The 15042-nt window shown below is 38.0% G+C and overlaps 1 protein-coding gene across 1 annotated transcript in view; it reads left to right on the top strand.

Annotated features, from left to right (window-relative positions):
* GRID2 (glutamate ionotropic receptor delta type subunit 2) overlaps positions 1-14469 on the top strand; it is a 364262-nt gene extending 349793 nt beyond the window's left edge. The window contains exons 8-9 of the mRNA XM_039241280.1: positions 11154-11394; positions 14047-14469. Of these exons, the coding sequence (XP_039097211.1) occupies positions 11154-11394; positions 14047-14469 (664 nt within the window). The remainder of the gene's footprint in view (positions 1-11153; positions 11395-14046) is intronic.
* The last annotated feature ends 573 nt before the right edge of the window (positions 14470-15042 follow it).

Here is a 15042-nt window from a genome sequence, read left to right as displayed (position 1 = left end):
GTTTTCATAAAGTTTTACTATTATCAAATGATCTAACTCTTGTATGAGAATTTTAGTTATTACACTGAATTTGTCCACCATTTTTAGTACAAATATACCCCAAGGTTTTTTAAAAACATGTATCAATATACGTCCTCTAAGTAGAAGATGTTTGCATTATAAAAGAATTCTCATTGTAAAGTATCTACTACTATATCAGCTTTTAGAAATAATAAATTCCTTCCACATATTTAAACTGTTAGTCAACTTATGAAAACGTCAGTGTTTATGCAGATGTTCATGAGAATATATTTTCATTCAAAAGTTTCCTTCTCCATAATCTTCTGTCTCCTAACACTGTGCCAAGGATACATATTGCTGTCATTATCCATTTACCCATAATGCACACTTGAAGATCCCACTTATTTTAAGGTTTAGTTGTCAGATTCAGAGATATTAAAATATTCATAAAATGCATATAACACGCTAAGCAAAATAAGTTTGACTTTATGACCCTTTTTCATAAACATGCATTTGAAAGGTCTGCATGAGAAGATTTTGAATTGTTTGAAGGGTGACTGTAAGCCCAGATGGTCACTGCCAGTTTCTCACCACAGTGTGAAAGAATTTTTCCCCTTTACCCTATAACCCAAATATCACACTGAGCTTAAGGATGAAGCTGACATTTTAAAAGATCACCAAAAGTGTTCTCTTTCCAATTGCAATTATGCCCTCCATCTCAGTGGGAGCCATTGTCGGGGTCTTTTCAACTCTCCAACATCTTTCTGGCTTGCCTTCATTATCCTGATTATCTATTCATTTGCCGCCCAGCACTCATTTTATGAAAGATCATGTCTGCCATTTCTATAATGAGTGCTTGACTTTTACTGCCAATATAAACACATAAAATATATAATAATTAAAGTTCACTAGTCACCCAAGTCTTGAGATCCATCATGTTGCTAATTTGATTTTTCAAGCAATTGCTTCTCTGTGAAAGAGGCTGATTTTGCCCCCTAAGGCAAAGCGAGGCTGTGGTGCAAGGGGCGAACTCTAACCTAGAAGGACTGATCTGATTGGACACCATATATCGCAGCTTTCAGGTTCATCTTCAAAGAATGACGTATCCATAAAGTATGTGACGATTCTTAGAGCCAACAAAAATCTCATCAAATTTCAGCATAAAAACTGTTTTAAGTGTTACACGTTTTTCAAAACAATTCAGTGCTATCTAATAAATGTTTATCTTTCATGGGCTACTGTTTACATTCTAAGGAAAAAATTCATTAGGATAACTATGGAAGTTTACATCACATAGATTGAAACTTCACAATGTGTTGACTTACAGGGAATAAGGTTTCAAAACACCACCTCCTTGTTTTGAACACACTGCCTTGTTCTGATAACACTGGCAAAGTCCCTTAAGCACCTCATGATAATGAATTCATCTGACGTTTATTCTAATCGCACAGAGATTAATGAACTCATGCGATATTCATGTGGCTCTCTGGAGACCTCAGGATGTGTAACACAAAGTGTAACGTTTGTAAATGGATACAATGGAATATGTGTTAGCCAAGGGACTTGAGTCGTCAAATCCTCAGTTAATAAAGCAGCAGGGAAATAAGGAGACAGCTTCCATGTATCATGTTTTTTTGGGGAGGGATAATAAAGATCTTGACAATGTATTCCAAAAAGAAAAGAAGAGAAAAGAAAGCAGAACCCAGAAGACTTGGTTTGAGAGCTGGCCAGACCCATCACCAGCCTTGTGGCCTTGGGAAGTTCTGCTTCACCTCGTAGCCTCAATCTCCTCAGCTATAAAATGAGAATTTAATCACATCAGCCTTCTTAAAGCCTCTTACAGGTGTAAGGAGAGGGGTGTGATCAATTAGTCATCCAATCAATTAATATAATTCCTCCCTCACAAAATTATTTTAAGAAGTAAATCACATGATATTAATGTTTTTGATAAGTGCGTCATAAATTTTGCCGCATTATACATGCCTTTACTGCCGTTGTTCCTCTGGAAAATAGGTTGTCTGGAGAAAGTTTACAGCTTATGTCCCGTCCACAGAAAAACGGGTGCCTTAGGAAGATATTACATACTACATAAGGACATGGACACTGTCTTCTTAATAAGAAAAGCAGATGTGACCAATTAAAGATGTTATTGAATTATCTTTTTTTTTTATTTGAAAGTGAGATACTAGGTTTGAAGCAATGCAGGAAGCTGGTCTTTTTTATGCAGGACTATGACATACAGTAGTCTTTAATAACACCTGAATGTATAATTCAGTCCAGGTCTGTTGATTCTGTGGTGGGGAGCCGGGCAGGTCACTCCACCTCACTAAGCAGGAATCAAATATGATCTCATCTCCCAGACCCTTCCCGTACCAACATGCCGTCATGCCCATAAATTGTCCATAGTAATTTCTACCAACCCTGAAAAACTTCTCATTAGTATATTACCTCTAGTCACAGGTGATTAGAAACCATTGTTACATATTTCTGATTTAAAAAAACCCCACCTTTTCTGCTTCAGTAGATTGACTTACCCATTCTCAGTAAATCCTAGTCACTGCCTGAAATTTCTCTTGGTATCTTACTTGTCCACCTCCCTTTGATTTCAAGATAAAGCTTCCGTTGCCTAGAAAATGATTCAGCAAAGACAGACCTCAGAAGACAAACACTACCTGATCTCAAATAATCAAGTCAGTCACTCATTTGTAACAAGAGTGGTCCCAGTCTCAGGGTGTAGGTTCCAGAAGTATATTCCAGGAAAATCAGAAAACCAAGGAAATCCAAAAATCACTTAAACTATTACAGTGCCATCATTAATATACAGTATGCACCTCAAATTCATCTCTGTACTCCTTTAAAGGCATGCATATATTAATAATAAGCATTATTACATATTAATTATTGTATATTATTAATACATGGTCAAAAGCCCTGGGATGAGAATCAAAATCTCTGTTTTGGAAACAGACTCTGATGCTTTCTGATGATATGACTTTGGCCAAGTCATTTAAGCCCTCTGAACTTCAATCTTTGTCAGTGAAATGGAAATCTGTTGACTTCATCACGTTATTTGCTATCAGGCTTTACAACAAATCAGCAACTATAGCCAGCAGGCCAAATCTGGCTTGGGCCTGTTTTGGTAACTACAAAGACAGAGTCAAATGGTTGCAACAGAGTCTTGCCCTTAACAAAAAGGTTTGTTATGGCCTAAACCTTTATAGGAAGGTTCTCTGGCCTAAAGAATGGCATTTATAAGCTTACTTGAAATACGGTATTCATCTGTGTGAGATGGTAGGTAATGCCAATGCACTAGATCGAAACAATGGCATCCGGCTCAACACACTGAAAGAATTAGTTAAAAGTCCAATTTAAACAAAGGAAATAGCTTCTCATAGTCTGTCTTAAGTTATTTGGTATTACTGAGGTATTACATGTTATCAAGAAATATCTGTTGAATCTAATGCTACTAACCAATCATTAAGACATTTTGCTTAAGGAAAAAACTAACGACTGATGCCCAATTAACAGGAAGTTGATAAAATACGTTTTCACAACTCTAATGTTCAAATACAAATATCAGATATGCCAGTCAGAGCACCACTACACTTAATTAAACACTAAATCTGAATCTTTAAGAAGTGCTTTTGCTTCAACCCAAGTTTACCTACAGTTCTTCAGCCCAGAATGAAAGAAAGGATGAATGAATGAATGAAAAACCTACTGAGCTGACATTTTTCTGAAAATCGTGTGCATGGTATTATTAATTCTTTCTCAGTAACCATGGAGAGACACTTTTGTGAGAACCCAGCAAATGAATTTAATAATGTGGGTCTTCTGGGCCAAAATAGATCCACTCAGTGTCAAAAATACTTTTTTTCAGTTATTCCCAAATTTCTTTCTCAGTGTCAAGTGACATTAAAAGTAATAAGCAATGAGACTCTATCCTAAATATCTTTTTTTAAATCTTGGTTATATATAACACATAAGCATGTAACAGATCAGATCAATGTTTTTGAGATATTAAAATGATGTTTTTCATCCTCACCAATTTCTAGTGTCAAGTTTCCTCAGTACTTCAGATTGAAGAAATGCCCGGCTGGAGTTCTCAGATCATAGATTTTCTGTCATTATGTAGCTACAATTCCCTTCCACTATGACAGGCCACAACGTTTGAAGACCTTGAGTAGAAGAGGGATATCCAGGAGGGAAAAGGAAAGCTGTACCTCTTTGGGCCAGAGGTTCCCAGCACCGGGGAGGGGACAGGAGATGGTCAGGTGAAGGGGCATTAGCTAGAGTACACACTCACTGCAGGTAGAGGGTCCCTTACCTCAGAGTCTCTGAGAGGAGTTGTGGGGGCCCCGCAGACTCTGCACCAACAGAGAAGACCTCTGTGGTGTGAAGCCAGAGCTGCACAGTCAGGAAAAAGCAAGGGTTGAGTCTTTATTCCCAGGTCTCTCTTGCTCCCATGTGGTATGAGTGAAAGCACACGGAGCACCTCTGGGGCCCTCCACAGTAAAGTGACAAGGTGAGACCACAGTAGTATCTGAACGGCTAACGAATAGTTAGGGGCTGCATGAGGAAAATGTCAGAAGCAGGGAAAGGGGAACAGCACCCCAGAGGCTGAGTCAGCAGAGAGGACCCCACATGCACTAAAGGAACTGAGAAAGACATAAGCCAACATTAGTGGACTTAAAGCCTCTGCCCACTTCATCAGTAGCCACCAGTTAATATTTAGGGACTGAACCTAGGCCCATCATACCTAAAATAAGTGCTGCCAGAGCAAATCCAAGGACCAGCAAGAAGCCAGCATGTCCCTCCTCCCAAGCCTCCAGTGTAAGGGATATAATGGTGATCCTTAAAACTCCTGATGCCATCTTGGAAAAAGCACGGAAGAGGGGAGGAAACAGGTTTGAGTAATTCTCTCAAGTAAATTGAACTAAAGCTAGAGACATGTTAAATTATTAGATCAGATTAAATTTTAAATCATATTGAGCTAATTTTAGCTTTGTGCCCTCTGCTCAGCAGGTCTCCTCCTCCTGAGGAAGATCGATTAAGTTATGGAAAAAAGCTACCTTTTTTTGCACACCTAACTTGTAGTATGAATAAATTTGCAATCACTCTACAATTATATTGTTTGGTTTGAAAGAAGCCTATTGGTGACAATTTTACTCAAGGTCTAACAAATCTCTGAAACTGAAAGACAGAGTTCTTTTCTAAATAGTTACACATTGGAAGCTGTGTAGGGGAGAGGAATGTGCTAGAAGACAGACCTGAATTCTAGCCCTAACTCAACTATTCAGTCTGTTAGTCATTAAAAAAGTCATCCCATCTCTACAACAGTGCTTCCCAACAGATGTATCTTAGATGATGTACTAGTATATTGCTAAAATATCGATTCCTTCAACCCTCAAACAGCCAAGGCAGAGCCCCCTACCTTTCATCTCAGGCTACCCCAGTGTGCTATCTAAATTGTTTTGTGTGTTGAGTGGGATAATTTGGGGAAATTGTTGTTCTATTTGATTCGGTTTCTCCTCCATAGAATGAGTGGAGGGGGAAGTGGAGACAATAGATGATGTCTTCTCTCATTTCTCTTCTAATAGTTTATGCTTCTATGAATGTAGGGAGAAAATTCTAATTGCAAAAAGAATCACAGGAGGAGTTCGTACACACATGGCCTGAAAACAAAAATTCCTGCACTTAATTTTTTAAACTCTCTAATTACCTCTAAATTTGTTCCCAGCAGAAACAACTATAAAGTCAGGTGTCCCTTTTCTCAGATAACCAGTATCTTTTTTACAGCTCAGTAGGAATTTACCCACGGGTAAGAAAATTGGAAAGGAATCCATGGACTGCTATGGTATTCAAAGACAAAATCAAAGTTACCTACGTGGGATCGGAAATTTGCATTCATCTTTCAGCAACCTGTTTTGTTAGAAATAATTTGAAAATCAATTTCTAGAGCACTGATTAAGAATAGTAAGTGATCACTAATTAGTGTAATTCTCACACACAAATGAGGCTGTTGTATCTTCAAAGTAAGTAAAAAGCTTTTCAAGATGAACACCTCAAATTTGTTGCATATTTTTACTTGAATATGAAAGAAAATCTTCTGCTTCCCCACTCATGTCCCCTGAAATTTGCTCATTTGTACCAATAAAGAACTCAATGCATGCAGAATTGATCTATTAACCATTTTCAAGTTGAAGCTCGGTTTTATGAACTGCTAAGATTGTTTCCGTTCAATGGGATGACAAATGTTTTAGTACTTTTGGACAAAAGAAGGGAATGCAATGTTCTTGTCGTTTAATCCATCATTCACTGGTTCATCTGGGAATATAACTCTCCATTAAGAAATATGTACCAGAACAGGTCCAAAGAAAGAATGACTGTCATACATGCTGATAATAATGATTCTAGCATTTGAGTCATGGTAGCCTGCTAAGTGCCAAGCAATAAGCGAGATGCTTTTGTTTATGGCTTCATGAATTTTTACCATAACAACTCTCAAAAGTGCATAGTACTGCTCTCATCACTCTGGGATAAACATTGCAGGAATTTTTTGGACTACAATCCAAGAAAAGGTTTTACCCATCCAGTTTTTCGTCATGGTCTAATATCCAACTTTCTTACGAATAGCTTAAATGTTAACAGCACCAAGAAGTTTATACTTGACACATTTCAAACCTCCCAGTTAACTAGAATAAGAACATATTGCTCTCTGTGAGCAAAGACTGCCATCTTGTGGAAATTGCAAATACAGCAAAAACAATTATTCCATGAGACTAAAGATCTGACCGCATTAAGGATTGTGCAGCTAGATTCTTGCATTCTTACACACACACACACGCATCAGTGCTGTTTACAGTTGAAATACAAAAATACCCTTTAAGTGTGATTCAAGTTTTATTTAAAGATACCAGTACTATATATGTATATAGCATTCAATATTCAATAATATATATTGAATATATATTCAATAGTATATATGGTATATATACTATAATAGTATATATATTGGATATATATTCAATAGTATATATATATATGTATATACATACATACACATACATACATCCTCATTTATTAAAGGGCTCATCCAATTTCTCTTGAAATCAATGCATTAGATTTTGCTAAACTGTCTTTATCTAATCCTTAAATAGGTTTTTGTTAATTAACAAAAAAGAGGGTGTAATGACACTTAATTTTTTTTTATTTTTGAGAAAGACAGAGCAAGAGCAGGGGAGGGGCAGAGAGAGAGGGAGACACAGGATCTGAAGCAGGCTCCAGGCTCTGAGCTATAAGCACAGAGCTGGATGCTGGGCTTGAACCCACAAACCACGAGATAATGACCTGCGCCTAAGTTGGATGCTTAAATAACTGAGCCACCCAAGCACCCCTGTAGTGAAACTTTTCTAATGGAATTTCCAGGAGCATTAGTTTCTGTAGCAAGAATTTATGGCAGAACTCTGAGCTTAGAAAACTCTTTCCTTCCCAACACTTCTACTCCATGCCAGCCTGTGTTCCTAGAATCTGTTGTGGGCTTGACTGAGGGATCTTATGGTCCAGTTGTTCTGTCTATCCCAAAACATGGGCTGCTCCTGAAATGCCTCAGTCACCTGTGCTTCCTGATATCAATCAGATAAAGAGATCTTTGTGGTGTGATGATCTTTGATGATCCTTGAAGGCAAGTAGAGAAGTCTGCTCACTCTTTTCCCGCAGTCACTCCTACCGTCCAGCTTGCTGAACCTAAAAGTTCTATAATTAAACAATTTGAATTTAAGGCCCTTGATCCCATTAGCAGCAAAATGGGTATCATAGAGTATACTTCATGTATACTTCAATGATTATTTTTAAAAACCAATTTATTTTGGGGGCACCTGGGTGGCTCAGTCGGTTGAGCATCCAACTTTGGCTCAGGTCATGATCTCACCATTCATGGGTTTGAGCCCCACATTGGGCTCTGTGCTGACAGCCCAGAGCCTGGAGCTGCTTCAGATTCTGTGTCTCCCTCTTTCTCTCCTCCTCCCCTGCTCATGCTCTATCTCTGTCTCTCAAAAATAAATAAACATTTTTTAAAAAAAACAAATTATTTTTCAGGTGTACAAATAATAAGGATACATTGTGATACCAGATACCACTGAGGAGAAAGAGTAGGCAGTCATTGGTTCCCAAATGAACATGTGAATGAATGAAAAAATAAATTAACATGAATTGAGGGCATTCAAAAGAAATAATATCACAATGTTGCTCAGGCCATTCTGGCTGAATGTGCAATTGTGGTTTAACATAAATTATGACCCAAAGAAATATTTGGTGGGAGATCATTCTTTAAATATTTATTGAACGGATAAATGAATAGGAAGGAATGGAATAAATTAGAAAATAGTATCAGTGATAAGAAAAAAAGTGGAATCTGAGGTAGGGTCCATTTACCAAAAACTGTGCTGAACATTTTCAATCAATAAATACTTTCCTTCTCTGCGTTAGGCAGTATGGAAGATGGTGAATGCACGCCCTAGAGAAGGAAATCGACATTAATGAAGAAAATACAAGTTATTTTAAATGATGCTAAATACTGTGAAGGGAAACTTCCACTTCTATAGACATTGACCAGTAAAATGTGGGGAGGAGGAGGGCCGAGAAACTTAACTGTTCATTTTGTGCCAAGATGTCTTCTCATTAAGCAAATGCTACTGTAGCTTCCTTTTATCTCTACGTATACCTCTAATGTCAAATTTAAGAACATTGTTTTTTTTCAGAGATGACCAAGTTTTTCCTTCAAAGTATTCAATGGTGTCCTGACTACCTGGTGTCTTTAGGTAGGCAAATAGCTAATGGGTTTGCCAACATCATTTGAATGTATTTGTAGCTACGCCAAGCAAGCGACTTTGATGCTGTGATCACAGATATGTGTGATACCTTACACCATGCTGCCAGTTCCCGCTAGTAGTTGTTTCTTTGGATGAAAGCACTATGTCTCAAGTGTATTCCATAAAACTCTAGCTCCACAAATTGTTAATATATATTATTAGGGAAGAAAAAAAAATATTGAAAAGAGAAGGAAAGTCAGATAACTTTGGGAAATGCTAAACAAAATCATTCAAGTTTTCTTTTCTACAGGTCTTCCTAGAACCTTTAATAGACTGACTTCTCTGTAAATTGCTGAGAAGGTGTTTCTCAAAGTTAATGACCACAGAACCCTTACCCCTGTAGACACTAGTGTCCCACGGAACACACTTGTAGAGTTTGGAAAATACAAATTACTCTGTCTGAGAAAAGGGAAGAATAAGGCTGCAAATGTAATCCAGTAGTATTCATAATCATTTTAGTGAATTCAATGAATCAAATTAGCTGCACTTTTTGAGCAACACCCTGAAGCAACAGAGCTTTCGACAGATCAGTATCATAAAAAGGGAGAAGTCCAGGTTGTGAGGGAAATTCCAGAGCAATGTCGATCCTGGAGTGTCACCTGTGGGTCCTGGGGTTAAGGTTATGGGAGCAGTCAAAGGTGCATGATAAGAGGAAGTCTCTATCACAGGCCTTCAGGCTAGTCTTACTCTTGTTTGACTCAAGTTGAATATTGACTCCACCCCAACCATTATCTTTTAACTCATTCTTATAGACACCTAGATGACATGAAACCAATAAAAAGGTAATGCATCACCAAAAGAGCATTTACTCCTTCCAGACAGACATCATTCTTCTCTGTAAAGTTTTAAGCAGTCTCTCCCCGAATGACCAAGACCCAAGGCGAGAGTACAAATAGAGGTCCACATATCCTAAGGCTAACTATATAAAAATTAAAAATTGAGTTAAAAACTCTTAGATAAAATAGGTTCTGTCCTCTTACCTTGACAAATACACTTCCAATACCCTTAGAAGGCCAGGTTTGAGTTTCTAATTTGTGACTAGCTAGAAATACTACACTGACCCAGTGGCCCAAGGGCTTGGTCCCTGGTCCCCTCGCTTCCACTTTCAGCTCTGTCCTGCACAGTGAAGGATCACCCACACAAAGGTGTATACTCCTGAGCTCGTACATCCAAGCTCCATCCATGCTCTCTAAACACCACTCTATAGACCTATGACACCCTTGTGGCTGTGAGATTCGCTCTCAGGAGGAAATATGTGGGACAAGCCTTCCCAGCACCTGGAGGAGCACTCTGAATTGTTCGGATGGGAAATCCTAGGAACCCTGAGGATGGTACACACTCTCGGCCAGCTCATAGCCTTGGTCCTGACCATTCTCACCCAGTGAGATGGGGCATAGCTGGAAAGGGCCAGTGGTAGGCAAGAATGTTTGGAAATGAGAATAAAACCTCTATGAAAATCACACTTTAAAAAAGCTACAGTGTTTGCACCTAGCCCCAGAGTCTGAGGGGAAAACGAAGACGAAGAAGGGTATTTCTTATTTGAATTTAACTACTTCTAAAGCCTCTGGTCAACTTTTCTTCTTGTTCTCCAAGGTAAGATTATTTTCCCCTTTGGCATTAAAAGGGAAACTACATCAGTTGTGTGAAAAACCAAAAATGATGTATTTTATCAACTTCAAACTTGTCCCAAGGCTTTCTCCCACACTGTGTTAAATAATAGAAGACTTTTTAATTGAATTTCTTTGTGTGTAGCATATGCTGGGCGACATTATGCCAGCATCTTGCCCTAAGCAGCAAAACGTTCTTCATAAAAGCATTAAGATCCAGAGCACCATTCTGCATGTAGGGAAGCAACACAGAACTGCAGCAGCTTGAAACCACATAAAAACAGTGCCTGTGAAATGTAATTGTAAAAACACATTGCAACAAGGCAGGGGGGTAGTATTTAGAATTATAGAATAAAACCAAAAAAGAAGAAGAAGAAGAAGAAGAAGAAGGAGGAGGAGGAGGAGGAGGAGGAGGAGGAGGAGGAGGAGGAGGAGGATGGGAAGAGGAAGGGAGGGCAGAGAAGGGAGAGACGAAAGCCTGTGGCACAACTCTGTATGTAAAATCAAAGCAATAACGTTTTCAGTGTCCTGGCATTCCATCTGCAGAGGCTAACCTATACATTCATTTCCCCTTGACAACCACCATCCTTTGGAGGTGGGATTATAAATGGATGTGTTGTGGACCAAAGCAATAACTATGTCTGCAATAACACATGACTGTGTTCTTTACCCTAAGGATCCTGGAGCTTCAACAGAACGGTGACATGGACATCCTGAAGCACAAATGGTGGCCAAAGAATGGCCAGTGTGACCTGTATTCCTCAGTGGACACAAAGCAGAAAGGAGGTGCCCTGGACATAAAGAGCTTTGCAGGAGTTTTTTGTATCCTGGCCGCTGGAATTGTCCTCTCCTGCTTTATAGCGATGCTGGAGACGTGGTGGAACAAGAGGAAAGGCTCCCGGGTCCCATCAAAAGAGGTACTTGATTGACAGTTTCAGCACTAAGTTGGGCCAACAAGCAGGCTGTGTTTCCAGGGAGAATTAATCACCAGGAAGAGAATAATGGGTTTGGGGTGGTCCTTGTTTCTTCTCTCTTTGAAGATTGAAAATAAATTTATGAAATATACAAAGTGGGGATGCCAATACCAATTTCCATTTTAGGACATCCCAGATAAACGAAGAGGAGGCTTAGTGTTTTAAAGACTGACCATTTCATGTGCCGTAAAAGGCTTTAAAATTCTGCCAAATCTCAAGATAGACTTTAAAACAGTGGTTTTCTTAAAGGCTGTGATTCCCTTGACCAGTTCACAAAGATGCTTAACATTTTATCTCAATAGGTTGTGGAGCTTATAAGTAAATTGCTTGTGTCTCTAAGATTCAGCCTAAGAAATACAATGCCATAGTAAAAAAATTATTATAATTTGTCTCTTCACCACCAGTGACTCCTTCCCTCTGTCTGTAAACAGACTTTATATAAGTGATTATACGTTTTTAGCTCTTTGACAGCTCTAAGCGTAATAAACCCATTTTGTGGAATCATCTAGTATTAAATTTTTAATAAAATTAAATTAAATTTTTTTCTAAGATCTGAAAGAATACTTGCAGAGTTATACATAGCATCTCTTTGAAAGTGGCATGTGCCTTGTTTATATCAAAAATTGTGTAATTTATAAATGATCAGAGAAAATAGGAAGTTAAAATAAATTGCTTGATTAATTTATCATATTTCCGCTAGAGGCAAATGGTGAAAAATTTTTAAATATGAAATTATCTTAACTAAACCTTGACAAATTGAAATGAAAAAACAACCTGAGTTTGCTGCATGATTTGATTTGCTGCACACTTTCAAAGGACAGTTTTAAACTTTCTGTAACTAGACTTTGACTAATTGATGATTAGAGCGAATCCTGAGAAGATCTGCTTTAATGCACAAATAAAAATGACTTCTGATTTGCATATGAATGTTTACATGTCAATGTACTCTTTCAAACAGATTTTTTTCTAAAGTAGTCTGAGAATTCCTTCCTACCACTTTATAGGCAAAAATTGATCAGCACCATTTATAAGGAAAACCTCGGCCTACCAAAGATAAAACTTAGCTTCCTACCTATCTAAATGATCATACATTCTCAATTAGTGGAATATGAACCAAAAATTAATCTGGTTTTATTGTAGTGATTTCTTTATGGAATAAGCTTCTGGTATCTCTATTGACATTGATTCAATGCAAAAGACCACATTAATGCAACATTATAGCTGAGATTTCATATTCTCAAAAATCTGGAAATTAAGGGCTCCCCAAGCTCTTTATATTTTGAATTACTATATATGGTATTAAATTTTTGCATTATTATATCTGTTGATGGATGACTACATTATAGTTGCTGTGGGAACCATAAAATTATATCTCTCAGCCCTCTAAAGTCTCAGTGATAATATTGCATTAATGGATATTTTTTATTGGATTTTGAAATGAGAAAGGAGAAGGAAAAACAGTGATGCACATCAAAATATTTTTCGCTGAGGAGCACTATAATAACACAATGAAAAAAATACATACTCCATTCTAACTCATGACAGCTAATCCAGATCTATGAACAAACATTTTCTCTTCTTATGATTAATAGATATTTTTAAACCCTCACTAAATTAATTTATTGAACTTGGCCATAAACATGACTGATAAAAGACTATTTTTTTTCTTGCCAGTTTTATTTTTCAAACATCGGGCTTTAATGCTCACTTTTAGTGAAAATCCTAATGGATTTATGAATTGCTTTCAACATCAGAAATAGGAGATTTTTACTTCCTTTTTCTTTATCAAGCACCTTCTTACTAAGACTCCATTAGCTTAGCTCAAAGCATCTTTGATCCAGAGGCCGTTTAGCATAAACCTGACCCAAAACCAAAGCTGTCATTCACACCTCATGACTCCAAGGGGTCCCTAAAGATCTCGCTGACCTCACATTATTGCCTCATGCAGGTACTAGATAGCTTGAGTGTCGTATGAAATCCCTCAATGAGAAAGTGATTCTCTTGTGTTGAATGTTGCTCTTTCTAAATAATCTCATATCTCTCTGGTCTAAAGAGAAATAACATGCTAACAGTCACTAACACTTTAGTGTGAACTAGCATATCGTATCGCTTAGCTCAAAGAACAGAAAGTTAAGGTTAGCAGTGAATAGGGGGAAAGAACAAAAATCCAGCTTGAAATAAGACACCTGGACAAAAGAGGAAGCATGTGGAAAGAAGAGGTGTGGTGGGAAAGTGAGTTGTTAAACCCATACTTCTGATTTGTATGATTTTGCCTGGGTCTGTCCCTGATCTTATAGAATGCTATCACCCACCCACTGCTCCTATATTTTTGTAGTTGCATGTGACATATATAGAACTTTCAGTGCAAGAAAAAGATTTCCGACAGATAACTTTATCTCAGAGTCATATTTGTACCCCCAGAACCTAGCACAATGCCTGGCTCATATTAGGTGCTCAATAGGTATATGTTAAATGAATAAACCCCCAAGTTCAGTTAATTACATATCATGTTTGCTGAACTACTTTTTTTTTTTTTTTTTTAACCATGGAAGCTAGTACTGATGAGAACCTTATCTTCTTTTTCTTCATCTCCAGGATGACAAGGAAATTGACCTGGAGCACCTCCATAGACGTGTAAATAGCTTGTGCACAGATGACGACAGCCCCCATAAACAGTTTTCCACCTCGTCAATTGACTTGACCCCTCTGGACATTGACACTTTGCCAACACGACAAGCACTGGAGCAAATCAGTGATTTCAGGAACACTCATATCACCACAACCACCTTTATCCCAGAGCAGATCCAGACTCTTAGCCGCACACTCTCAGCTAAAGCTGCCTCTGGTTTCGCTTTTGGCAACGTGCCTGAGCACCGAACTGGCCCTTTTAGGCACAGGGCACCTAATGGGGGCTTTTTCAGGAGTCCTATAAAAACAATGTCATCTATTCCTTATCAACCAACTCCTACCCTGGGGCTCAATCTGGGTAATGATCCAGACCGAGGCACCTCCATATGAGCATCAAACAAAATCTCTTCACTGTTTCTTTTGTAGGACTCCCTTTGCAAGGAGCGACTGTAATATTGTGGGACTAACATGGATGTAACATTATTTTTTGAGAAAAATCAGGATGATTAGTAACAATTATAGTTCTTTCTCGCCACCTTCCCCCTCTTCTCTCTCTCTTCTATTTCCTTCTCTTTTGCCCTCTCTTTCTGTACATTTCCCTCCACTTTTTTTTCATTACTCAACTTGTTCCCCCAGAATATAGTATACTAGGATCCTATTAGTCTGCTTTTCATATACTGTACTTCAAGTATAGGAAATGTGCACTGAGTATACTAAAAGCATATGCAGGATTAATTTCACATAAAGGCCTCTTATGTAACATTTCTCTATTTTTAAAACTATAATTGCAATAACTTCAGTCTTTTTACATTCTTCTGCTGCATCCATACAATGCTCCACTGCTGTTGAGTGTCCTTTAACTGTGGACCAAAGGCAACCCCTGCAGTGTTTATAAGATAACTTAAAGACCATTCAGGCCACGTAATATGAGAATGCAATTTTGTAGGATTACAAAAAAAAAAA

The sequence above is a fragment of the Hyaena hyaena genome, unplaced genomic scaffold, assembly GCF_003009895.1.
Source record: "Hyaena hyaena isolate Hyena2069 unplaced genomic scaffold, ASM300989v1 scaffold_191, whole genome shotgun sequence".
Classification (NCBI taxonomy): Eukaryota; Metazoa; Chordata; class Mammalia; order Carnivora; family Hyaenidae; genus Hyaena; species Hyaena hyaena.
The sequence above is the reverse complement of the archived record's forward strand: the minus strand, read 5'-3'. Positions and strand labels throughout refer to the sequence as shown.